Consider the following 27509-nt stretch of genomic DNA (forward strand, 5'->3'; position numbering starts at 1 on the left):
TTAGCAATGTTGAGCATATTTTCATGTGTCTCTTGGCTGTCTGTGTATCTTCTTTGGAAAAATATCTACCTAGGTCTTCTGTCCATTTTTTGATTGAGTTTTTTTGGGTTTTTTTGTTGTTGGGCTGCATGAGCTGTTTCTATATTTTGGAAATAAATCCGAAATAGGTTGCATCGTTTGTACATACTGAATATTTTCTCCCATTCCGTAGGTACTTTTGTTTATGTGGAAAACTAATTTCTTGACCGTGCAGATTTCTACTGACTAGCATTCCTGCTTAGAATCTGTATTCTAGGAGATAGAGATCAGAGCAGAGTTCCCTCATAATCCCTCATAGAGACCAGAGCAGAAAATGATGCTCTGGTTGAGTTGGTAGAAAACTATCTAGCATGGGAGAGCAATAGTTGGAGAATAGCACAACGCAGTTATTTTGGGAATTGTTTCATGTTTAAATAATAATAGGCAAGGTTTGTAACGTAAATACTTGATGAAGGAATCATACCAAGAATATATAAATAGCATCTTATCAAGAATAACAAGACAACCTATTAGGAAAATACACAAAGACTATGAACAGGCAAGTTACAGGAGAAGAAATGTTAAAAAGAAAAAAAGAAGGTCCAATTTCATTAATACATGGTTTGTAAATAAATTAGTGTAATGTATCAAATAAATTGATAAAATATCAATTCATCTTTATTAGATCAGGAAGATTTTTTAAAAAGATGGGTGGTTTGTATATGCTCAGTTATGTGTGACTCTTTGCCCTCCCATGGACTGTGTAGCCCACCAGGCTCCTCTGTCCATGGAATTTTCTAGGCAAGAATACTGGAGTGGGTTGCCATTTCCTACTCCAGGGGATCATCCTGACCCAGGGATTGAATCCTTGTCTCTTGCATCTCCTGCATTGGCAGGTGGATTCTTTACCATTGCACCACCTGGGAAACACCATGGACAGTGCAGAAAAGAGTTGCTGGTTAGTTTGAATGCCAGCGTACCAAATTGGCTCTTGGCTCGGGTCTAGGAAATTGCATTTCCAGAGGGTTCTCTCCATTCCCAGAACTAATAGCGGCTTATTGTGCTTTAACTGTTGATGCAAAAGATACATTTTATCCTTTCCTTCTGAGAGTTTGGAACTTGATTTTATGCCAGGCAGAGGCTGCCTACATGATTAGTTCCTAATACAAATTCTGGGCCCTTATGTGTAATGAGCTGCCTTGAGTGTCTAAAGGGCACATTTCACATTGTTGCCCTGGGAGTTAGAGTGACTTCACCGGGGAGGGGGCTCTCAGAAGCTTGTACCTGATTTCCTTTGGACTTTACTGCCCCTGGAACCTTTTCCCTTTGCTGCACTTGAGTTGTACCCTTTTTCCATAATGAAATATAGCTTTGAGTACAAGTATATTCTGAGTCATGTGAATCTTCCTAGCAAATCTTCAAATCTGGGACTAGTCCCAGGACCCTACATTCACAAATAATGGCAAATGTTGGCCTAAGTGTGGGGAAATGGGACTTCCCAGCCTTTTGGTAGAAAAGCAAGTTGGCCCCAATGATTTTGAGAATTTAGAGATACCTAGGTAAGTTAGAAGGTGACTACATCTATTTCCAGGTTTAGATATTTTAAGAGTAAAAAAATACACAGTTTTGCTTTTTTTTTTAAAGTATTTTAATGACACTTACTGCAGCATTGTTGAATTGTCAGCAACATTGGAAATAGCCTAATTATCTCTGAAGGAGAAATAAAATTACTGTATTTTAAAAATGGAATATTATACAGCATTTAAATAATTCAAAAGTACACTGATTGACATGGTTAAATTTCTGTCAAGTAATGGTAATCAAAAGAGCAGAGCTATATTGTTGTACATTTAAAACCACAGAATTCCAGATATATACATATGAAAATATGAAATAGTGGCTAATCCAAGACAGGGTCTAAAGTCCCCCTTTTGCTATTTAAATAATAAAATTATCTTAAAATTAGCTCTGAAACCTTTTGTTGGAAAAAGTTCTGTATGTTGCTGACCTGTGTTCTCTTTTCCATTTGCAAAACAAATCTTGAATTTCACAGAGAGCGAAGATGCTATGACAAACCCTTCCTCTAACAATTATTATTTCATTGGCTCACTGCCCTTGACAATTAGGAGAAGATTTATAGACATGTTCCCCTGAATAATTGGCAATTAATTTGAGATTAGATGCCCAAAAAGTACAGTATTTCTAATGTAATGCGAAGGTTGAGGCTTTTGGCTTATAAATGTCATGGAACACAGAGTAAATGTTAACCGGCAGCGAAGTTAACCTTGCCCTTTTGCACATCCGCAGTAGGGAGGAGTTTTAGTTTGATGATCATAAACTTTAGCTAGCTTGGCTAGTTTGATTGTAAAGCTCAAGTGTCAACAAAGAGTGTCTATGAATTAAGAATGCTTCCAGTCTCAGTGCCCCAGGTTCATCTTGATAGGTATTGAATATGATTCATAAGGATCTATGTGGGATAAAGGAACACTCTATCCTGAGTCTTCTTTGGATTTTTGTTTTGGACTCGTAAGGACCTATATGAAATAAAGAGATACTGAATCCCGAGTCTTCGGAATTGCTTTTGACTTAGGCAGTGGTACATTTGGATCCCATAACATCTTTACAGCTTACAGATCAAATGTTAGCTGTCAGTGTGTTTTTATTGCACAGAACTCTGGTCTCCTAGGGGAATATAAATACTAGGTTCTAGGCAATGGGGATTTTGCTGATAAACTTTCTTTTCCTTGTGGTCAAATTCAAGAACGTTTAGACCTAGAAGTAGAGTTGACCAGCATGACTATCACATGTCAGTAATTTACTAGTTGATTTTATTTTCTGAACAATTCCAGTGCAGTGCCAGTTCAGTTCAGTCCAGTCGCTCAATCGTGTCCAGTTCTTTGCGACCCCATGGGCTATAGCACACCAGGCAGGGGTCCATCACCAACTCCTGGAGCTTGCTTAAGCTCATGTCTATCAAGTTGGTGGCACAGTGCCAGGAGTATATTAAATCTGTGCTAAATGTTAACCAGTTTACACATGTCCAGAAAATTTTAGTGCAGTAGAGTTTTATTAGAGTGCTGAATATTCATTGGAAGGACTGATGCTGAAGCTGAAACTCCAATACTTTGGCCACCCAATGTGAAGAACTGATTCTCTGGAAAAGACCCTAATGCTGGGAAAGATTGAAGGCAGGAGGAGAAGGGGATGACAGAGGATGAGATGGTTGGATGGCATCACCAACGCGATGGACATGAGTTTGAGTAGGCTCCGTGAGTTGGTGATGGACAGGAAAGCCTAGTGTGCTGCAGTCCATGGGGTCTCTGAGTCAGACACAGCTGAGCAACTGAACTAAACTGAGAGTTTTATTCCCTTCTGGAAACTCTAGAAGTAGCCTTTATTCCAAATTTCCCTGTGCCTGTATTTTGTTTCTGGCCATGTAAGTCAAAAGTTTTATGTGCATTTTTTAAAAGCTCATTTTAATTATAATTTCTTATGTATCTAATTCATAGTTAGTATTTTGTATGTGTGTGTATTTGGCCACTCTGTGTGGCTTTTTAGGATCTTGGTTCCTTAACCAGTGATTGAACTGAGGGAGGCCCTTGGCAGCGAGAGCTTGTTGTCCTAAGCATTGGACCACCAGGGAATTTCCTCTGTGTATTTTTAAAAGGAATACCAGTCCGTTTTTGGACTGATCTCAGCTCTTTCTTCACTTGCTTCAATGGTGGCCCACTCTAGTGATAATCTCCATCTTTTATTAAGTGCTTTCTCTTCGCCAAGTACTGTCTGAATCTCCTATAATCTTTACAAGTCTTGTATTAGAGCTACTGTTACGCCAGTGCTCTGTTTTCATAAATGAGAAAAGTGAGGTTCAGAGAGAATAAGCAAGGCACTTAGGTTCACCAGCTAATAAAGAGTAGAACCAGGATTCACACACAAACCTGTCTGTCTCAACCACCAAGATTTACTCCACTCTTCTTTCAGTTTCTCTCTTTAATGAGAAATTGAAAACTAAGCATTTAGAACAGTGCCTACCATAGTCTTTCGATAATTATGTACAGTTTAAATTTTTGAAATTGATTTTATGATAGTACAATTTCTATACTATAAAATGTCTCCATTTAGACATACTATTCTGTAAGTTTTGATAAATGTGTAAACCTGTGTTATCACTAATACAATTGAGATATACTGCATTGGAATCCCTGCCGCCCGTCCCCCGCCACCACCCCCCCCCCCCGCCCAAGTTTCCTTTTGATTTCCCTGTTTAAAAAAGTTTTTGTCTTGCTATCAGTGTTGGCTCTCAGGAAGTCATAAAAAATAGTTCAGACTTCTTGCTTATCCTTCACCCTGCCTCTTCCAGTGGTAGCATTCTTATGTAGCTATATAGTACAGTTGCAAAACCAGGAAATTACAGGTATACTCTATAGAGTTTGTTCCCTGTGTGTTAATCTCTGCCTGTTCTCACTCCAGGTAACTGCTGAACTGTTTTCTGTCATTGTAGATAGGCCTGCTGTGAAGCTTTATATATAAATGGAATCAGATAATATGTTGTCTTTTGTGTCTGGCTTCTTTTGCTCAGCATAATGTATTTGAGATTCATCAATATTCGTGGTTTGTATCTTTTAATTGTTGTGTAGCATCCTGTTGTTTGAATATAATACAGTTCCCTTATCCATTCAGTGTTGATAATCATTTGGATTGTTTCCAATTTGGGGCTAGCATATAATGAATGAAGTTGCTGTGATGATTCATCTATAAGTTTTGTGTTTATATGTGTGTACTTGTTTTCACTTCTCTTGCATAAATAACAGTGGAATTGGGTCATTTGGTTAGTGAAGATTAGTTTATAAAATACTGTCAAGTTGTTTTCCCATTTTAGACGCCCACTAGCAGTATATTGCCTGGAAAATCCCATGAACAGAGGAGCCTGGTAGGCTATAGTCCATGGGGTCACAAAGAGTCAGACACAACTGAGCGACTTCACTTTCACTTTCACTTAGCAGTATATAGGAGTTCCTGTTGCTTCACAGTCTTGCTAAAACCTAATATTGATTTTTTCCATTGTGGCAGGTATGTAGTAGGATCTCACTATGACTTTAATTTGCCTTTCTCTAATAATTAGCGGTATTGAATATCTTTTCATATGCTTAATGCACAATTGTATATATTTTATAAACTATATATTCAGACCATTGTGGGGAGGTGGGAAATGTGTGTTTGTGTGTGTGTGTGTGTCTTCTTAATAAATATTTGATGAATAATTGAATGACCTGTATTTTTCTTTTGGCCACTTGAAATCTTAGGTGTACTACAACTCAAATAAAGTAGTTCAAATTGAGTTTCATTAGTCTATTCTAAAATGATCAGCTATAGTAGGAAATCTGGTTTAGAATATGATACTAAAATAAAGATCAGTAATTCCTCTCCTAGGAATCATAGCATCTTCTTAACCATCAAACTTTGATGCTCATAACTTGCTCTTTTTGACTATGGGAAAATTATCTTCTGAAGACGTGAATTCTGTGGTTCACACGGATACTGCATTGTTTCTCTAATGCTAAAGATGCTCTTACTTAATTTTTATCTTGTCTAAAAACAGAAGGACAATCTTAGCCTTGTTATTTTTAGCTGTCACTGAAGCAGTTTTCTCCATTAAGAATAAGTGTTAGCTATGTTGATCTATAACCCATCTGCTGATCATGTAGACTATAATTTGTGTTTATAATTTTTTTTAAAAGTTTGGTTACCTTCTTCTTTCTGTGATACATTTTGTAATAATATATTTTTTAAGCTTTTGTTTAGGTCTGTTAACTGTAGAGAATTAAAAAGAAATAAACACACAGACCAGCCCAGATAACTATTGCTTAAGCAACACCAATTAAAAAAAAAAAAATGTGTTCAGTGATTATAAATCAACACAGAATAGTAAGATCTATATATCTCTTTCTGTCTGTATAATGAAGAGTGACGTATCCTCTTTTATTTCCCAAACTCAAGTCCTTCTTCCTAAAGGAGACTGTTGTTAAAACTTTTTGGTGGTTCCTTCCATTAATACATGTCTCTCCTTTTCTTTATTCTTCTCACATAAAAGGTCAGATGGTAGTTACCATTCCACATATTTTCCTGCAGTTCCAACACATGAAGATCTAGCTTTTGTAGTTATTATGCAGATGATAGTTTTACTTAGTTGATTCCTGATGGTTGTTTCCAGGGTTTTTTTGTGATTATTTTTATTTATTCACTGCTACAAAAATGTTTCAGTGAACAATACTGGAGATTTGGGCAGACTTTTGCAAGTATAGCCATAGAGTAAATTTATTCCAGTTGAATCCCTAGTCAAAGAGCATTTTATAATTTGTCAGCTATTGATAGATTGTCCTCTGTAAGATTTCAGCCATCCACTTTCCATCTAATAATGTTTGCAAGTGTCTACAATACATATTTTAAATGTAATAGCTTCTTTTGAATTCTTTGTTGTTTGATTCTCCTAGTATTATGTGAATTGGGATCCCCAAATTAATACTGTTTCAGTGCTGTTTTATGTTTATTACATTCCTGCTTGCTTTTTCCCCTGCATAGGAAAACCAAAACTTAAGTCTTCCTGATGACAGAGGGTAGCAGACTAGAATGGCTTCTTGTGGCTTTCCTATACATGGCTCTCAGGCTGCTCAGTCTCTAGGAAACCTGATGTTTGATGCCTTCTGTTTTATATATTTCCTATAGGAGGAAAGCTGAACAAAGACCTGCGACATTTTCTCAATCAGAGGTTCCAGAAAGGGTCGCCTGATCATGAGCTCCAGCAGACCATAAGAGATAACCTTTACCGCCATGCTGTGCCTTGTAAGTAGCCAGTTTGGGACATCTTACTGCTGGTGGGTGTGTGAAAAGTTGAGGGAAGACAAACAATAGCTGGTTCTGGAGTACTTGGCAGTTTGCTCATTTAGTGACTCCCTAAGTGCAGGGAGTCCAAATTGACAGTGTGGGACTAGCAATCCAGTGGTTAAGACTCCACGCTTCCAATGTAGGGGGTGTGAGTTCTATCCCTAGTTAGGACACTAAGACCCCACATACTGCAAGGGGAGGCCCCAAAATGGCGAAACAATTTAAAAACAAGCAAAACAATTGACAGACAGAGTACCTAACCAGGTGAATTACTTAGTTTTTCAAGTTCTGGCTTGAATATGCCAGGCAAATTATTTATCCTTTGTAAGGGCATGTTTTCACAGTAGTGAAAAAGACATCTCACTCTTACTAACTTCACAGAACTGTTAGAAAGTCAGAGGAGTGACATTTGTCATGTGTTTGTATCGTATGGGCACGGTGTAAGCCTCATAAATGTTAACCATTTTTGTTATGAGTGGAAAGGACCAGGCCAGAGGCCTTCAAACTGACCTCTGAGGATTTCAGTAGGTCTCTGGTGGCCCTCAGCAAAGGGAATGCCTCAGTGAACTCTCTCTTCCCACCTTAATGAAATTCATAAATCATGATTTCATGTATGATTTCCTTTGAAGAAAGCCTCTGTGATTCCACAGATTAAAAATCCCAAAGTTCCAAACCTATTCAGTTCAGTTCAGTTCAGTTCAGTCTCTCAGTCGTGTCCGACTCTTTGCGATACCATGAATTGCAGCACGCCAGGCCTCCCTGTCCATCGCCAACTCCTGGAGTTCACTCAAACTCACGTCCATTGAGTCGATGATGCCATCCAGCCATCTCATCCTCTGTCGTCCCCTTCTCCTCCTGCCCCAAGTCCCTCCCAGCATTAGACTCTTTTCCAATGAGTCAACTCTTCACATGAGGTGGCCAAAGTACTGGAGTTTCAGCTTTAGCATCATTCCTTCCAAAGAACACCCAGGACTGATCTCCTTTAGAATGGACTGGTTGGATCTCCTTGCAGTCCAAGGGACCTATTAGATAAGACCAAATCTGAGAAAGCAAGATAATAGAACATAGGGACTATGACATTGGGAATTTTGTGGTTAAGGGAAAGAAGGAAGGGAGGAGGGAATCAGCCTACCAGATCATGAGGTTTAACCATGCTCTATCAGTCTACATTCTCATCCAGCTCATTATGAGATGAGAATCCTGGGAAGATGTGTGATTATTTACCTTCATTCAAAATAGGAAGAGAAAAAGAAGAAAATAAGAAGAAAGAATGATTTTTATTTTATTACTTGGGAGTTTTCTTTTTTCCTGTTATCCAGTCCTTCAAAATTTTATAATTAAAAAAATTTTTTTTAATCACCTAAAAAAAGGAGGACAAATTTGAAGTTCAAGGTACTCTGCCTATTGTTCTAATTCATTTGCTATGGACGGTTTTTTTTTAAAAGAAGTAATATTTTTCCAGTGATGTGCTTGAGTGCTAGTGTTTCCTCATACTACTGAAAATGATGAACAGAATAGATTTCAGGCACGCCGTGGTTCTGCAGGGACTTAGACTGGAAGCGTAGCTGGGGACCTTTGGCGATCAGATTTTAGGACAGACCCTGCCTTCCATTTCACCTATTCATAAAGCCAAGAGTAAGAGACTGAGTTGACTGCAAGTGACTTGGGCCAGTGCCCCAAAGTTGCCTCTTTCTGCTGAGTGGAAGAGCCACATTTATTTATTTTCAGAGCTGCATTTGACAGAGAAAATATGATCATGCATTAATGTGAATCTCTGGCCCCCAGTTCTTTTAATTTTGTATTATTAGTATTGAAAGCCATAATCCTAATAGTATCCTAACTGTTCCTTACACTTGGATTAATAATAATAATGATGATAATACCTATGGTTACTCACATGAATGGGCAGGGATTGCCTTTCTATTTTTATAGAAATAAAGAAAGAAATCAAGACAGGAAGGTAAGCCAATTAAAGTAAGGCCAAATGTGACTAGGGTTTCAAGCCATTGTCCTACCTCTGATATACTGTCCCATTTTACACTTAGAATAGCAGCCCTTTGAGGTTGAGGTTTCCAGTACCCATTTTCCAGATGAGGAAACACAGAGCAATCAAGTAACTGTTACATGGCAGATCCAGGGCTTTGGGACTTGTAAGCCATCCAGGGCTATTTCTGTAGCTCGACCGTTGCTGCCTCCGAAGTTCTAGTAAGCAGGTTGGATGCAATTTTGCATAATTCAGTAATTGCAGAATCATGATTGTTCTCTGTGTAATTTTTCCCCTACTCAGATTCCAATTTAAGAAATGGGGAATGAAGCAAATGAGCACACCATTTCTTGACGCATCTGTGGTGTTACTATGGTTACATTTTGGCAAGATTTTCCATTTATTTTTTCCAGTGATTTATTGGACCTGACTGTGAGCTAAATGGCTTGATTTTAAGCTTATCACTCTGTAGGAATTGGGGCAAAAATGACCTCAGCCTTTTAAAAAACAGTGGAAAATAATATTTTGTCTTTGCTTATATAGAGCCATTGGTATTGATGTTTCATGTCTATGAAACCAATAAATCAGAAATTGAGAATGTGGAGAGAGATTTTTTTTTCACTAAAGAGAAAAGAGGTAACATTTCATTTTATATTTCCTGCATAAAACAGGAAGGAAACTTGGAAGAGGTCTGTTTCTGAATCTGGCGCCGTGTGTGCGCCTTGGAACAGGGTCCCGTGGGATTTGGTTATGGGCTTAGATGACTGGGGCCACACGTGTGTTTATTTTGGTTCTTTGGCCCATGTGACTGACAGAGCAGAGCTCAGTACCAAGCTGTCGTGCTCATGGGTGAGGAAGCCCTGGACCGAGTCACGGATCTTCCCAGTGATGTTGTTGACTGTGCCACAGGGAAATGAACTCCTGCAATCTATATTTTCCAGAACTTCCTGCTGCCGGTATTTCAGTACCTTTGGTCTTTTGAGAAGGGATGATCTCATGAGCAGGTGCTTGGGAGCTGGGGTAGACTTCCCTTTCTGTACATTTTAGGAGGCTCACATGTCACAAGAAATGAACAGATAAGGCTGTTTGTTCTAAAGTTTGTTTTAGTGTCACCATAGTGTAGTAGAACCTTCTGGGCACCATGATGGGTTTTGCCATTCAGAATTCCATTTTATCCTAGTTTTTTGGCAAAGACAGTGGAAGTTTTGCATCCGTATTTTCGGGTAAAAAAATGAAGTAACAAATGTAGTTTCCTCAAAATCATACCAGTTCTAATGCCGCATTACTCACTTCTCATCCAGAATTTACCTAGTTAAATTGTTCATTTAGTGCTATTTTTGCTATAGTCATTATTATTTTCTACTCCTCTTTTGTTTTGATTCAAAAACATTTTATTCCATAGTATGAAAAGGGTCATCATAGATAAAATTTAATTATATTATCATTGAAAATTATTTGTTTCAGTTCATTTGCTCAGTTGTGTTTGACTCTTTGTGACCCCACAGACTGCAGCACACCAGGCTTTCCTGTCCATCACCAACTTCTAGAGCTTTCTTAAACTCATGTCCATGGAGTCGATGATGCCATCCAACCATCTCATCCTCTGTCATCCCCCTTCTCCTCCTGCCTTCAATCTTTCCTAGCATCACAGTCTTTTCTAATGAGTCAGTTTTTGACATCAGGTGGCTAAAGTATTGGAGCTTCAGCTTCAGCAACAGTCCTTCCAGTGAGTATTCATGAGGAGTTCATGATCTGATCCACAGTCAGCTCCCAGTCTTGTTTTTACTGACTGTATAGAGCTTCTCTATCTTTGGCTGCAAAGAATATAATCAGTCTGATTTTGGTATTGACCATTTGGTGATGTCCATGTGTAGAGTTGTCTCTTGTATTGTTGGAAGAGGGTATTTGCTATGACCAGTGTGTTCTCTTGGCAAAACTCTATTTGCCGTTGCCCTGCTTCATTCTGTCCTCCGAGACCAAACTTCCCTGTTACACTAGGTATTTCTTGACTTCCTACTTTTGCATTCCAGTCCCCTATGAGGAAAGGACATCTTTTTTGGGTGTTAGTTCTAGAAGGTCTTATAGGTCATCATAGAACCGTTCAACTTCAGCTTTGTCAGCGTTAGTGGTTGGGGCGTAGACTTGAATTGCTGTTATACTGAATGGCTTGCCTTGGAAATGAACAGAGATCATTCTGTCATTTTTCAGATTGCTCCCAAGCACTGCATTTCAGACTCTTGTTGAGTATAAGGGCTACTCCATTTGTTCTAAGGGATTCTTGCCCACAATAGTAGATAGAATGGTCATCTGAATTAAATTCACCCATTCCGGTCCATTTTAGTTCGCTGATTCCTAAAATGTCGATGTTCACTCTTAAAATGTCCTGTTTGACCACTTTCAATTTACCTTGATTCATGGACCTAACATTCCAGGTTTCTATGCAATATTGTTCTTTACAGTACTGGACTTTATTTCCATCACTAATCACATCCACAACTGGGCATTGTTTTCGCTTTGGTTCTGTTTCTTCATTCTTTCTGGAGTATTTTTCCACTCTTCTCCAGTAGCATATTGGGCACCTACCGACCTGGGGAGTTCATCTTTCAGTATCATATATTTTTGCCTTTTCATACTGAAAATTACTACCACCTCCCCCCCCACCCCAAATTACTGTGGAAAAAGAGAGAACTAGATGCAGAATGAGTCAGAAGCCTTGGTGTAAAATATGAGGGCTGTTCTATAACTGGTCAGCTTGGTCAGATAGCCTCTCTGAGTCTCTCTCTCTCTTTTTTTTTTTTTCTTAAATCTCTAGTAAAATGGAACTAGAAATATCTATCTCCAACATTGTCTCACCAAACACTGACAGCAGCCCCAAGAGATGGATCCATTGGAGGAGACAAAGGCTCAGAGAGATTGCTTCGAATCACACAGTTAGCAAGAGCATGGACAGGGTTTAACCAATTCTCTAACTCCTGTACTGGGTATAATTGACAGTAATGTAATTAGAGAAACCTGTTTGCAGTTCAAGAAGCAACCATTAGAACTGGACATGGAACAATGAACTGGTTCAAAATTAGGAAAGAGTATGTATGTCAAGGCTGTGTATTGTTACCCTGCTTATTTAACTTATATGCAGAGTACATCATGTGAAATGCTGGGCTGAATGAAGCACAACCTGGAATCCAGATTGCAGGGAGAAATATAAATAATCCCCAATATGCAGATGATACCACCCTTATGGCTGGAAAGCGAAGAGGAACTAACTGAAGATCCTTTGATAAGGGTGAAAGAGGAGAGTGAAAAAGCTGGCTTAAAACTCAACAATCAAAAAAATAAGATCATGGCATCCAGTCCTACCACTTCATCACTTCATGGCAAATAGATGGGGAAACAATGACACTGTTATTTTCTTAGGCTCCAAAAGCACTGCAGATAGTGACTGCAGCCTTGAAATTAAAAAACACTTGCTCCTTGTAAGAAAAGCTATGGCAAGCCAGAACAGCATATTAAAAAGCAGAGGCATTAATTTACCAACAAATGTTTGTCTAGTCAGCGCCATGGTTTTTTTAATAGTCATGTATGGATGTGAGAGTTGGACTATAAAGAAAGCTGAGCCCTGAAGCATTGATGCTTTTGAACTGTGGTGTTGGAGAAGACTGTTGAGAATCTGTTGGACTGCAAGGAGTTCAAACCAGTCAACCCTAAAGGAAATCAATCCTGAATATTCATTGTAAGGACTGATCTGAAGCTGCAACTCCAATACTTTGGCCACCTGATGCGAAAAGCTGACTCATTAGAAAAGACCCTGATGTTGGGAAAGATTGAGGCGGAGGAGAAGAGAATGACAGAGGACCTGATGGTTGGATGGAATCTCTGATTCAATGGACATGAGTTTGAGCAAGCTCCTGGAGGTGGCGGTGAACAGGAAAGCCTGGCATGCTGCAGTCTATGGGGTCGCAAAGAGTCAGACACAACTAAGAGACTAAACAACAACGATGTGATTAGAGCAGTATACCATGGACCACTGAGATTGAAAGAAGAAAGAAAGAAAAACCTCACTGTTGAATTATAAATGTTTAAAATCATAGAGTTTTATGTCTTGGGGGTGGGAAGCTAGATAAGTCATTGTATCTAAGAAATAAGCGTCTTCTCTCTGATTTTCATGTATTTCACTGATGTGTAGTATTGAATTTTAATAACTGCTTAATGATTATTCAGCTTTTAAAAAATCACTGTAGGAATCTCTTGAGATATATCAGTGGTCTACTCATGGAAAACCACCTTAAGATAAATGGATCTTTTAAAAAAGAATTTTTAAAATTTTCAGCTGTCTTGGGTCTTCCTTGCTGCATGAGCTTGTCTCTAGTTGCAGTGAATGGGGGCTATTCTGTAGTTGCAATGAGCAGGCTTCATTGGTTTTATCTCAATATTTGTGGTTCCCGGGCTCTAGGGCACAGGCTCAATGGTTGTGGTGCACAGGCTTAGTTGCTCCTCAGCATGTGGGATCTTCCTGAACCAGGAATCCAATCCGCAGGCAGATTCTTTACCACTGAGCTCCAGGGGGATCCCCAATAAGTAGATTTCAAATGCATGTAAACATCATCAGTGTTGCTGACTTCTGTCATTCCTCAGAATCATCTGGTTAATATTTCTGTCTCCTGCCCCTTAAATCCTGCTTACATTCCCAATCCCCTTCCCCTAAATTCTTTAGTCATACAAACTTTGTCCATTTCTCAAATATGCCTGATATCTTCTTATAACTGGGTATAAATTATTGTCTCTTTTCTCTCCATCTTTCCATCTAACCAGTTCATAAGCTTCTTGTAAGCTTTAGTCTAGATGCTGCTACCTCCAGGAAGGCCTCCGTAGCTTGTGCCCACCGCCTTCCTCACTGCTCCCCCAGCCCCGCCACCCCATTTGACCACGTACCCTGCCTGCTGTATATCTATCTGTTCTTTTAGAATCCTACTCTTCTGAGGCCAGCGACTGGATCTACCTCAGTGATCAGCCCACACCTGGCTGGCTGAGTTTCTGGAACATGGGATAAATATCTATTGATTGAAAGAACTCATGAAGAGATGGATAGAGACCCACTTTGTTTTTCTTGTTTTATTATTTTTTTTCTTCATTACTTAACATTTTGGGGAATCAGCAGAGCTACTCTTGCCATAAAACTCTCAGAATAAAGGGCAGCTCAGCGGCTTGAGCTCCGAGTTGGCTGATGAAGACTCCACTGATTACATGACTGAGAATCTAAACCCAGAAAGTCCAGGCTCCTGGTGAGCTTGGAGCTGGAGTGCCCATTCACAGCCCCTCCTAATTACAGTCTAGATATCACTGCACTTCCTGCAATGATAGCCATTCTGCTTTATGACTTCTTGTCTTAGCTGATGTGACAACATCTGAGATTCTTGTTTTGGAACGGCTGCTTTGCCCGTGAAGATAAATGCGTTACCTGACAGGGCTTGTCATTTACTCTACTGCTGCTGTCAAAACGAGATACAACTCATCTAGGAGTCTCAGGGCTCTGGAATGCCGAAGTCCACCCCTCCTGTTCCTTCTCCCTTCTCTGGGCTCAATAGAGATTGAACACCTCTTTCTTTTCAAGCAGAGGTCATTTGAAAGAGGAAAGGATAAGTCAGTTTTTTCTGTAGCTTAACATGTTGATCAAGGCTCTCCCTGATACTGAGATCATTGCAACCTGTAAGAGGCATTGATCATTGACTTAAAGGAGTTTACAAAGGAATTAAACATCTTTGATCTCTAAGATTATTTAAATCTAATGTGGTAAACATAGGTGATCCTGCTTTTTATTTGTAGTGGTGGTAGATTTTAATGGGCATGTTAGCATCTGCTAACCAACAGTTGATGTATTTATTATTTTGAATGTGACTGTGATGTCAGGACCATAAGTTACCTTTGGTGTTATTCAAATGTGTTAGTTTCTCTTAAGCATAGCTGTTTCCAGTACTTCTTGCCTGGAACTAACTCATTTTTCATTTACAGCTGATGATACTAACTAGACCACTTTATCAGCAAGAGGCCAGGATAAAGAACTGGGTATAGGAACTTTGCTTCTTTCTTAGACTGTACATCTCTGTGTTTAGGTTGTGTTTGACACAAGTAGAAGGCTTCAGATTTTCATTCATGATGTAGACAGTTCTGTAAGCAACCCCAGGACTAATTAGATGAAAGTCACTAGAAATGTTCTCACTGTGACTATTTCCCTTTTCCTCTTACCAGTTAGTGATGGCTGATATTGAAGGATCACTTTAGTCTTTACCAAGCCCAGCCTTGTTGCAAAACTCTGACTAGTAACAGTTATAACAGCTCTCCAAGTGCCCTCTTTTGTGCTCATACTGTGTCCCACAAGCGTTGCCATAATGCTGATACATAGGCTGTCTCTCACTCTGGGCTCAAAAAAAAAAAAAAACAGTCTACTGAGGACCTGAACTCAAGCTCACTGCACTGGTAGACCCTCCCCCTTTTCTATTCAGTTGCAAATGTTTGTTGCCCACAATCAGATCAGTGTATGTCCTCATCCCTTCTCCATCACTTCCCCACTTTTTCTCTCCTCTTCCATTCTACCCATCAGTCCTGTATTTTACCATGTGCTCCTAGCTGGTCTGAGGTCTGGAGACTCCCATTACCCACTGGCCCATCCCTTACTGCCTATGCCTGTCCTTTCTTTCTTTCTCCATCAGATCTTACTTGTTCTACATTGGTTTCCCATGGGGCTGTCCAATAAGAAGCCAAGAATTATAATAAAGAAGTGAATGGTTCATATGATGGTACAGAGTTCTCTCTTACATAATACTTATGTCTTAACACATATAAGTTTAAACTGATGCTTCTGTAAACATCCTATAAAATGGGATATTCTGGCAACAAGGGATGTTCATAGGTAGGGATGAATTCTTAGGGTTTTGATTTGTTTTTGTACTTTTTCTAGGTTTAACACAGTATGGTATACACAGAAGATATTTTAAACATAGGCTTGTCTATGTCAAGGGGATTTCCCCCACTGCTGGCTGTTTCACTTCTCAGATGTATGAATTTTCCCATTTCATCAAGTACAAGCTGAGAAGGTAAAGCAATAGTAGGCAAGGAGTTTTGTGCCAAATTAAAAGCTGGCTTAAAGCTCAACATTCAGAAAACTAAGATCATGGCATCTGGTCCCATCACTTTGTGGCAAATAGATGGGGAAACAGTGGAAACAGTGGCTGACTTTATTTTTTGGGCTCCAAAATCACTGCAGATGGTGATTGCAGCCATGAAATTAAAATATGCTTACTTCTTGGAAGGAAAGTTATGACCAACCTAGATAGCGTATTCAAAAGCAGAGACATTACTTTGCCAACAAAGGTCCGTCTAGTCAAGGCTATGGTTTTTCCAGTGGTCATGTATGGATGTGAGGGTTGGACTATAAAGAAAGCTGAGCACTGAAGAATTGCTGCTTTTGAACTGTAGTGTTGGAGAAGACTCTTGAGAGTCCCTTGGACTGCAAGAAGTTCCAACCAGTCCATCCTAAAGGAGATCAGTCTTGGGTGTTCATTGGAAGGACTGATGTTGAAGCTGAAACTCCAATACTTTGGCCACCTGATGTGAAGAGCTGACTCATTGGAAAAGACCCTGATGCTGGGAAAGATTGACGGCAGGAGGAGAAGGGGACGGCAGGAGGAGAAGGGGACGACAGAGGATGAGATGGTTGGATGTCATCACCGACTTGATGGATACGTGTTTAGGTGAACTCCGGGAGTTGGTGATGGACAGGGAGGCCTGGCGTGCTGCGGTTCGTGGTGTCGCAAAGAGTCGGACACGACTGAATGACTGAACTGATTAGGGAAAAAACAAAAACAAAAAACTTGTTTCTTAGGTGTAATCTAGATTTAGAGTTATCCCATCAGTAAGTTCATGAGAAAAACTTGGACATTCCTGATCTGGATGTTCTCTCTTCTTCTTGGGGCTAGATCTTCACGTGTGCTGGGCTTTCTGCTATGCCGGACCAGAGAGGCTGGCAGGACCCTAACCAGTGCTGTTGACTTGGGTTCTTTGAGACTCCGTTTCCTCATTACCTGTGTTGATGTTTCTGAGGTACCTAAGCCCCCCGCAGTGATCATGGCAGTTCATAGATCCTCTATTTAAGGGTCCTCTTTGTATAAGTTTTTTGTTTTGTTTTGGTTGTACCGTGTGGCTTGCAAGATCTGTTTCCCCACCAGGGATGGAACCTGGGCCATGATAGTGAAAGACCAGAATTCTAACCCCTGGGCCACCAGGGAAGTACCAAAGGTCCTCTGTGTAAAGTAGTCTTCTTTCTTCCAGACCCTTTTCCCTTTCCTTTCTAACATGACTCTTCAAGTTCAGCTGTTTTCCCTTTTTTCATGTTGTCATTAGACTTTGGGCTTTATGTATATGGTTCTCTGTTTTATGATTTTTATAATTTTTTTTGCAGGGTGGGGGGGTGGATAACAAGCTAAGTTTAAAGAAAAAAGATTCTCCAATGTTTGTTGAGTAACAACCCAATATTCAGTGTTAGGTAAGAACATAGTGGAGATTAATGATTGGCTCATTTAGCCTATAATAGGCACACTTGAAATAGCACATTCTCTGCATATCCCCAGCATCAGCTAGTTCCCTAATGTCCTTTCTTCTTTGTATTTATTATTATATGTTGTTAACTGTAATTGCCATTGCATATTTGGTGAGTGGATGGAGTCATATTGGAAAAAAAAATGAAAAACTATGAACTTAAAGGCTCATTACACTGGATTTGATTTATATGTGTCTGTTAATAGACTCATATAAACATGGTTTGGCTGGTGTTCTTTATTCTAAGGTTCTCAGGAGTGTAGAACAAGGAAAAGCCATAGGAGTTTAGATTTAAGTTTAATTACAGTTGATGGAATTTCTGATCTTCTTGTGAAAACATGTTAGACCAACCTTATTGCTTAATAATAACATCTGTCATTAATCGAGTATTTACCATTACGTACCAGGTACTGTGCCCAGTGATTTACAAGTTTTGTCTCTTTTATCCTTCACCAGACTCTGAAAGGCATGATGTTACCATCCCTGTGTTAGGAGCATGGAATGAGGAGCTTATAAGTGACTTGTTCAAGATAAGCAGTTTAATAATGATGGAACCCAGATTCAAATCCAGTACTAATCTCCCTTGAGAGGCCATGCTCTTGGTTTATATCTCTGGGTTCAGTCACCTTAAAGACCAGTTTTTAAATTAATGTATTGAATTTAAAAGAGTCTTAATAACATATAGATTAGTCCTTGGCTGGATGTAGGATGCTAGCATATCTGTTTGGCAGCCATGTTAATTTATTTAATTGCTTTATAATTTTAGCTGACATTTTTCATCAAGATTTGTTGAAATTATAAAGCAATTTCCATAGAAACTTATGTAGGGACAGGGAAGTTTCACAGTATCCTTACCACTTAGTTATTTTAAGAATAGATCTGATGAAATTTTAGTAATTTTAGATTTAGGAAGAATCATTTAAGAGAATGACATACAATATATATTTAAAGAAATCTTGTATCAAAAGTGTTTTATAAAACTATGTACAAATAAAATTTCTAGCTTCTCTAATGGATAATGGACACTTATGATGAGATCCAAGTAAGAACACTTCACCAGTTATGCTATGTTAAGGTTACCTAAAGTCTCTATGAAATGAGCTACCCACAGTTTAAACAGTAAGAAAATGTCACTTTTGTTAGTTTCATTCATGATAAGAATAAAGTAGACTTATGACCTGCTTGACATATTGCCTATTGCATTTAAATTTTAACCAAATATACATCTCTATTTTGGGAAAATACACTGTAATGTTTTTAGGGATATAGGGCCATGGTGAATGCAGCTTACTTTCACATGGCTACAAAACATTAGAAATGGTTAAAATTTTGTATTATTCTTATTCTTACAAATTTCTATAAATATGCAATTATTTCCAAATAAAAGTATTTTTAAAACAGTTCAGTTTAGTCACTCATTTGTGTCCAACTCTTTGTGACCCCATAGACTGCAGCACACCAGGCTTTCCTGTCCATCACCAAGTCCCGGGGTCTACTGAAACTCATGTCCATCACATTGGTGACGCCATCAACCGTCTCATCCTTTGTCATCCCCTTCTCCTCCCACCTTCATCTTTCCCAGCATCAGGGTCTTTTCCAAAAGTCAGTTCTTTGCATCAGGTGGCCAAAGTATTGGAGCTTCAGGTTTAGCATCAGTCCTTCCAATGAATATTCAGAACCGATTTCCTTTAGGATGGATCTCCTTGCAATCCAAGGGACTCTCAAGAGTCTTCTCCAACACCACAGTTCAAAAGCATCAGTTTTTCGGTACTCAGCTTTCTTTATGGTCCAACTCTCACATCCATACATGGCTACTGGAAAAACCATAGCTTTGACTAGATGGACCTTTGTTGGCAAAATAATGTCTCTGTTTTTTAATATGCTGTCTAGGTTTGTCATAGCTTTTCTTCCAAGGAGCAAGTATCATGGTTTCATGGTTGCAGTCACCATCTGCAGTGATTTTGGAGCCCCCCAAAATAAAGTCTCTGTTTCCAGTGTTTCCCCATCTATTTACCCATACCAAAAGTTTTTTTAAAAAAACAACGAATGTAGTTTTTGGAAAAGGGGATTATATATTAGTGTTATATTTTTGTTTTTCCAGATTATTAATGTTTTTAACATAACATTGAGATTTTGTTAGTACTTTGATAGATCTTATTTATTAAACTATAGCGGGACTAGCCTGAGACATTGTGCATATATTAAAACAAAAACCCTACACTTACGGAATACCAAATACATGCTAGGTGTTGTAGTTTTAGTTTCTCATTTAACCTTTGCGGAAAAACTGTGGGTATAAAGTAATTGTTGTTGTAAATAACAATTTACGTAAATGAGTTTCCTCATTTACGGATGAGGAAACTGAGACTTGGTAAGGTTAATACTTTGTCTTAAAATTGTGGAGTCGAACTGCAACTGAGGCACTCGCCACGGATGCTAATGCTGCCAGTAGTAGCCACCACATTTTCTTCACTCAGACTGTGTATAGATTCATATACACAGACTCAATATATTTAGGAAATAAGCTAGGAAGAATTCTTTTAAATGGATCCTAAGTATCTGCTAATGGCATTCTAGATTACTATGAGTATAATTATCATCATTAGAATTCTTACCATATATTGAGTGCTTGCAAGGTGCTAGGTTTTATATTATATTTGTGTAATAGCTCATTTAATCCTCACAGTAGCCTTGTATGTATATGTTATTACTCTCCACATTTAGGGAAACTGAGGAACAAGGTGATTGGATACCTTGCTGAAGATGTCATGGTGAAGGTAGAACGGTGTTGTCTTGTTCTAAAAGTTTCCTTCTTAGCCCGTGGCTCATATTGCTTGCTATTTATAAAACCTGGAGAACATTAGAAAAAAAAAAAAGGAAAATAATCAGTAATTCAACATACTCCTTCCTTTTTTGGAGAACAGAGGAACTATTTTTTCATACTCTTTTTTTGGTGGGGGAATGGGGGTATTAGGTCCATGACCAGGAATTGATCTCACTCCACAACAGTGAAAGTGTGGAGTCCTAATCACTGAACTGACAGGAAACTCCCTGTTTTTCAAGAAAATATGTCTTCGTCTTAGATTCGATCAAAGCTACCACATTATACAATTCCAGGGGGCACTATTCAGTTTATAATCTATGTAAATGGTGCCCTGGGTTGTGGGCAGCACCCTGACTGCCTGGCTTTATGTCGTGGCTGAGTTCCAGTAGTAGATACTCAGCTAGCCTGAAAGAGAACCAGTTGCCATTCATTTGGGATGCATGCATCTCATTCATGGTAAAACGGTACCTTACTCCTATGAGGGTAATACCCACCAGATACTTGAACACCAGAAGCCTAATCCAGTCCAATTACAAGATCTCTTCATCCTTAATTCTGCTAATTAAAGGTTTGAGACAGTACTGGAATTGAATCTTTTAGGGTAGAAGCTGATATTTCTTTCATTTATCCTGCCTTCATTCATTTGCTCTAACTATTCACACAGCCATTCTCCATTTATTTCATGTATCTGTCTATTCAGCAAGCGTGTATTGAATACTACTGTGAGCAGGTCACCATGATAGACGCTCAACATTTAGGGGGGAAACTGGTTACCTTTCCTGCTTTCAGGGAGTTTATAGCATAGTGGGCAACCACTGTAACAAAGAGACAGCTGTAAGAGAGTGAAGTAAATCCCATGGTAGAGTAAGCCCAGGACTACATGACATACAAGGACAGACACCAAGCTCAGTCTTGACACCAATGAATCGGTGTGACCAGGACGTGAAATAAATCCCCAATTTGAAGACATAAGGAAAAGGAGTGGAATATCTTTCCTAGGAAGAATCAGGAAATATCGACTCATGTAACCACGGGCAAGTGACTAACATCTCCGGGCTTAATTCCTCTTTAAAAAGGAGTATGTTTATTAGGGGTATAATTGACTCGTTAAGCATCTTAATATCCCAGGCCCAGTCTCAAGATAATATAGTCCTTTGTACAGTGCTCTCTCCTGAGGACTCTTCAAGAATAGACTGCTTAGAGTTTTGTTTCTTCTGAAATGTTTAAAAGTAACAACAACAAAACCCAGTGCCACAGTAAAAGATAGGACGTGGTTTTAATGCTTGCATTTACTTAATCCTTTTAGCATACACATAACAATGCAGTATGATAGGGCCGTTCACTAACTGCAAGATGCCTAAAACATTAACTCAAGGTATATTAAAGGCAGTAGAGTCTAGTAAAAGACTCCAAGTCCAAATACATTTCTTTTAGTGTATCTTTGTCACTGTAGACATAACTTTATTTGATGATAACAAAAGTCTAATTTTAAGGCCCTATGTGAATAGTAGACGTGGGTTAAAGACCTTGCCCCTTTGCCTCCTTGGCAATCCCAGTAGATATAGGATGCTATGAGATGAGATAGGGGCATCCCTGATAGCTCAGTTGGTAAAGAATCTGCTGCAGTGCAAGAGACTCTGGTTTGACTTTTGTGTCGGGAAGATCTGCTGGAGAAGGAGTAGACCACCCGCTCCAGTATTCTTGGGCTTCCCTTGTGGTTCAGCTGGTAGAGAATCCACCTGCAATGCGGGAGACCTGGGTTTGATCCATGGGTTGGGAAGATCTCCCAGAGAAGGGAAAAGCTACCCACTCCAGTATTCTGGCCTGAAGAATTCCAAGGACCGCATAGTCCATGGAGTCACAAAGAGTGGGACACAACTGAGCGACTTTCTAAAACCAGTTTGAACACCTGGAAGTTCACGGTTCACGTATTGCTGAAGCCTGGCTTGGAGAATTTTGAGCATTACTTTACTAACGTGTGAGATGAGTGCAATTGTGCGGTAGTTTGAGCATTCTTTGGCATTGCCTTTCTTTGGGATTTGAATGAAAACTGACCTTTTCCAGTCCTGTGGCCACTGCTGAGTTTTCCAAATTTGCTGGCATATTGAGTGCAGCACTTTGACAGCATCATCTTTCAGGATTTGAAATAGCTCAACTGGAATTCCATCACCTCCACTAGCTTTGTTTGTAGTGAAGCTTTCTAAGGCCCACTTGACTTCACATTCCAGGATATCTGGCTCTAGGTCAGTGATCACACCATCGTGATTATCTGGGTCATGAAGATCTTTTTGTACAGTGCTTCTGTGTATTCTTGCCACTTCTTAATATGTTCTGCTTCTGTTAGGTCCATACCATTTCTGTCCTTTATTGTGCCCATCTTTGCATGAAATGTTCCCTTGGTATCTCTAATTCTCTTGAAGAGATCTCTAGTCTTCCCCATTCTGTTGTTTTCCTCTATTTCTTTGCATTGATCTCTGAGGAAGGCTTTCTTATCTCTCCTTGCTATTCTTTGAAACTCTGCATTCAGATGCTTATATCTTTCCTTTTCTCCTTTGCTTTTCACTTCTCTTCTTTTCACAGCTATTTGTAAGTCCTCCTCAGACAGCCATTTTGGTTTTTTGCGTTTCTTTTCCATGGGGATGGTCTTGATCCCTGTCTCCTGTACAGTGTCAGGAACCTCTGTCCATAGTTTATCAGGCACTCTGTCTATCAGATCTAGTCCCTTAAATCTATTTCTCACTTGCACTGTATAATCAGAAGGGATTTGATTTAGGTCATACCTGAATGGTCTAGTGGTTTTCCCACTTTCTTCAATTTAAGTCTGAATTTGGCAATAAGGAGTTCATGATCTGAGCCACAGTCAGCTCCTGGTCTTGTTTTTGCTCCATCTTTGGCTCCAAAGAATATAATCAGTCTGATTTCAGAGGAACCAGAGGTCAAATTGCCAACATCTGCTGGATCATGGAAAAAGCAAGAGAGTTCCAGAAAAACATCTATTTCTGCTTTATTGACTATGCCAAAGCCTTTGAATGTGTGGATCACAGTAAACTGTGGAAAATTCTGAAAGAGATGGGAATACCAGACCATCTGACCTGCCTCTTGAGAAACCTATATGCAGGTCAGGAAGCAACAGTTAGAACTGGACAGGAAACAACTGACTGGTTCCAAATAGGAAAAGGAATACGTCAAGGCTGTATATTGTCACCCTGCTTATTTAAATTATATGCAGAGTACATCATGAGAAATGCTGGGCTTGAAGAAGCATCCTATAAAACCATCCTATAAAAGAAACATCCTATAAAACCATCAGATGGACTGAAATTTGGCCTAAAATCTGATGGTTTGGTGCATGACTGTAAATAAGTCTGAGGATCTACATGTTTTTGCCCTAGTGAATAGAAGTTTGTGACTAATAGAGGTTCTGTTGAATTTCAAGTTTGCTGCTTAATGTGGTCCTCCCATGCAGGCCACCTGCTAGAAGGTAGGTATTCAGCTTCCTTCATTACACTGGAATCAGACACCCCATGCAAATCCACCATCATCTGGGATCCTTTGGAAGAATTTTGTACCTTCTGACTGTAGATGTGGATGATTTGCAGAAGCAAACTGTTCGGTTCAGTTCAGTTCAGTCACTCAGTCGTGTCCGACTCTTAGCGACCCCATGAATCGCAGCACACCAGGCCTCCCTGTCCATCACCAACTCCCGGAGTTCACTCAGACTCACCTCCATCGAGTTGTGATGCCATCCAGCCATCTCATCCTCTGTCGTCCCCTTCTCTTCCTGCCCCCAATCCCTCCCATCATCAGACTCTTTTCCAATGAGTCAACTCTTCGCATGAGGTGGCCAAAGTACTGGAGTTTCAGCTTTAGCATCATTCCTTCCAAAAAAATCCCAGGGCTGATCTCCTTTAGAATGGACTGGTTGGATCTCCTTGCAGTCCAAGGGACTCTCAAGAGTCTTCTCCAACACCACAGTTCAAAAGCATCAATTCTTCGGTGCTCAGCCTTCTTCACAGTCCAACTCTCACATCCATACATGACCACAGGAAAAACCATAGCCTTGACTAGACGGACCTTTGTTGGCAAAGTCATGTCTCTGCTTTTGAATATGCTATCTAGGTTGGTCATAGCCTTCCTTCCAAGGAGTAAGCGTCTTTTAATTTCATGGCTGCAATCACCATCTGCAGTGATTTTGGAGCCCCCCAAAATAAAGTCTGACACTGTTTCCACTGTTCCCCATCTACTTCCCATGAAGTGATGGGACCGGATGCCATGATCTTCGTTTTCTGAATGTTGAGCTTTAAGCCAGCTTTTTCACTCTCCACTTTCACTTTCATCAAGAGGCTTTTTAGTTCCTCTTCACTTTCTGCCATAAGTGTGGTGTCATCTGCATATCTGAGGTTATTGATATTTCTCCCGGCAATCTTGATTCCAGCTTGTGCTTCTTCCAGTCCAGCGTTTCTCATGATGTACTCTGCATAGAAGTTAAATAAGCAGGGTGACAATATACAGCCTTGACGTATTCCTTTTCCTGTTTGGAACCAGTCTGTTGTTCCATGTCCAGTTCTAACTGTTGCTTCCTGACCTGCACACAGATTTCTCAAGAGGCAGGTCAGGTGGTCTGGTATTCCCATCTCTTTCAGAATTTTCCACAGTTTATTGTGATCCACACAGTCAAAGTTGTCTGGGGAGGCCTTACAAATAGCTGTGAAAAGAAGAGAAGCCAAAAGCAAAGGAGAAAAGGAAAGATATAAGCATCTGAATGCAGAGTTCCAAAGAATAGCAAGAAGAGATAAGAAAGCAAGCTATTAGATACAACTAAAAAAATGATATCTTTAGAGAACATGGAGCAGTTAAAAAATATAATTTGATATAATACTTGCTGTTGTGTTCTGAATTCATGTTGAATACTTCAGGGGCCTGGCCTGCCATGACCTGTCAGCCTTCTTTCTCCTTTCCTCTGTTCTTTCCTTCCTTCCATTGTCCTTCCCACCCTCCATTTCCTACCCCCTCTTTCTTTTCTTTCCTTCTACCACAAACTGTCTTATTTCTTCCCCTTGTTCCAAACTCTGGCAGTAGAGCAGTCCATAGCCATTATTGGAGCTATGTGTACATGGGTTCTAACAGAGACCCTAAAAAAAAGTTAAGGTAGAAAACAAATAAAACATCTATAATAAATTATATAAATCCTAAATTCATAGCTCGCTGAATTTTTGTGCACATTCACGTTTATACCCCCACCCCCATGTCTATGCAACCATTTCGCAGATCAACAGGGAGAGCACTGAGCATTCCAGCAGGCCCCTCATGTCTCCTCTTATGATTGTGACTTAAGTGCCCTGGATTGTTTGGTCTGTTGTTGAATTTCCTATAAACAGAATCATACAATGTGTATTATTTTGTTCTAACTCCTTTTTCTTCCTTAGTGTTTGCATGTAACAGCAGCAGTAGTTTGGGTTTTTGTTGTTTTTGTGCTGAGTCTTGCATTGTGTGACTATAGCACCATCTTTATCCATTTTTCTGTTGATTTAAACTATCTCCCAGTTTTAGCTTACTTACTGCTGGGAACATTCTTATGTAAGGGGATGTGTGTACTCATTTCACACCCAGAATTGTTGGCATATGTGTAGGCATATGCAGCCATAAGCAGTTCCCTGTAACAGAGATCGTCACACAGTTTCCAAAGTGATTGTTCCGATTTGCACCAGTACTTCCATGCGTGAGAGCTCCAGTTGCTCCTCATCCTCGCTGACATTTCCTATCGTCAGTCTTTTAGATTTTTCATCCTCCTGGTAGATGTGCCATGGTATTTCATTATCATTTGAATTTTCATTTTTTTAAAATATATAATGATATTAAGCACATTTTCAAATGTTTATTGTCTACTTGGGGACCTTCTTTTGTGAAATACAATTGAAATCCTTTCCCATTTTTCTTTTTAATTGGGTAGTTTGTCTTTTTATTGCTGATTGGTAGAAGAAGCTGGGTTTTAAACCCTGACTCTGCTGCTTATTAGATGTGTTTGGAAAGGTTGCCTCACCTTTTTGAGTTTCATCTATAGGATCGGGCCAGTAACACCTATTTTATAGGTTGAGGTGAGAGTGACTTGAAGAATTGTATGTTAATTTCTAGTAATATACATTAGTATGCCTGTGTTTCCAAGCACAGAAAAGGCATGGGTGACTTATACCTAAACTGAAAAAAAGTCTGTTCTGCTATCAGGTGAACAGCCTATTGAGATATTTTAAATACCTTTCTTTTTCTTTCCCAATATTCTCTTCTATTTTTTATACTTACATAACAAAAGGGAAGACAGTGCCCATGTGCATAATACACTATAGGCCAAAGTGACTTATCTCCTACAAAAGGACACTGGAAGTTGTATCTGTTCCCCTAAGAAGTCTGTGCTTGCAACTGGGACAAGTGAGAACCAAGAGAGTTTCTGAAAAGGAGAGAATAAGATAAAATGCAGATGTAGGACCCAATTAAAGAAATCTGCCTGCCCCGGGTAGTGGTGGGAAGCATGTCCTTTATTTCCTTTTTCTTCCTAGTCAGCCAGTTTCTTGAGACTTTGCTTTCTCATTTGCAAAATAGGAATAACAATACTTTTCTTAAAGGGTGATTCAGGTGGCCTGGAGCCATCTTGATCTCCTGTAAGCACTTCACATCTGGACAATGCGGGGATGGGTCATGGGCTTGGTGATTGTGCTGGCCATGATGGGGATAGTGGTGATGGTATTGAAGATACTGAAGGGACGACTTATGTTAGCAGACTTGTTTACAGCCCACGTGAAAGGCTGTTTTGGGGCAGACAATAGCAGTTTCAGGAAGTAGGTGGGAAGGCTAGAAAAGAGCAAAGAATCCTCTGTTCTGAGAGGAATTAGCATAGGTTGCCCATTTGTACACCAGATTTGTGTGTGTTGAAGATGACCTGGGCATCCCAAACCATATTACTGTGATAGATTATTTATTCCTAAAAATATCAAAATCAGAATATCCTAATGGTATAGGCAGTTATTGAAACTCTCCTTGAATACCTGTGTCAACATTGAGCAGAACCTTATTTCAAGGGAACTTCCTGGAAAATCAGTCCCCTTCAGTTTTCAGGATGCTGAAGAGGCACAGGGTTGTGACTGCTTAGTCAACATGAGCTTCGGTTGTGGATGGAACTGGTTTGACTCACCACCCCTCCACTCTGTGGCTCTGTGATCT

General features: G+C 39.6%; 1 protein-coding gene across 16 annotated transcripts in view; it reads left to right on the forward strand.

Annotated features, from left to right (window-relative positions):
• The window catches only part of MAGI1 (membrane associated guanylate kinase, WW and PDZ domain containing 1), a 642595-nt gene that overhangs the window by 372274 nt on the left and 242812 nt on the right, over positions 1–27509 (forward strand). For all 16 annotated transcript variants that reach the window (XM_070359138.1, XM_070359140.1, XM_070359139.1 and 13 more), the window contains exon 2: positions 6742–6858. In XM_070359138.1, the coding sequence (XP_070215239.1) occupies positions 6742–6858 (117 nt within the window). The remainder of the gene's footprint in view (positions 1–6741; positions 6859–27509) is intronic.

This window comes from Bos mutus, chromosome 22 (assembly GCF_027580195.1).
Source record: "Bos mutus isolate GX-2022 chromosome 22, NWIPB_WYAK_1.1, whole genome shotgun sequence".
Lineage (NCBI taxonomy): Eukaryota > Metazoa > Chordata > Mammalia > Artiodactyla > Bovidae > Bos > Bos mutus.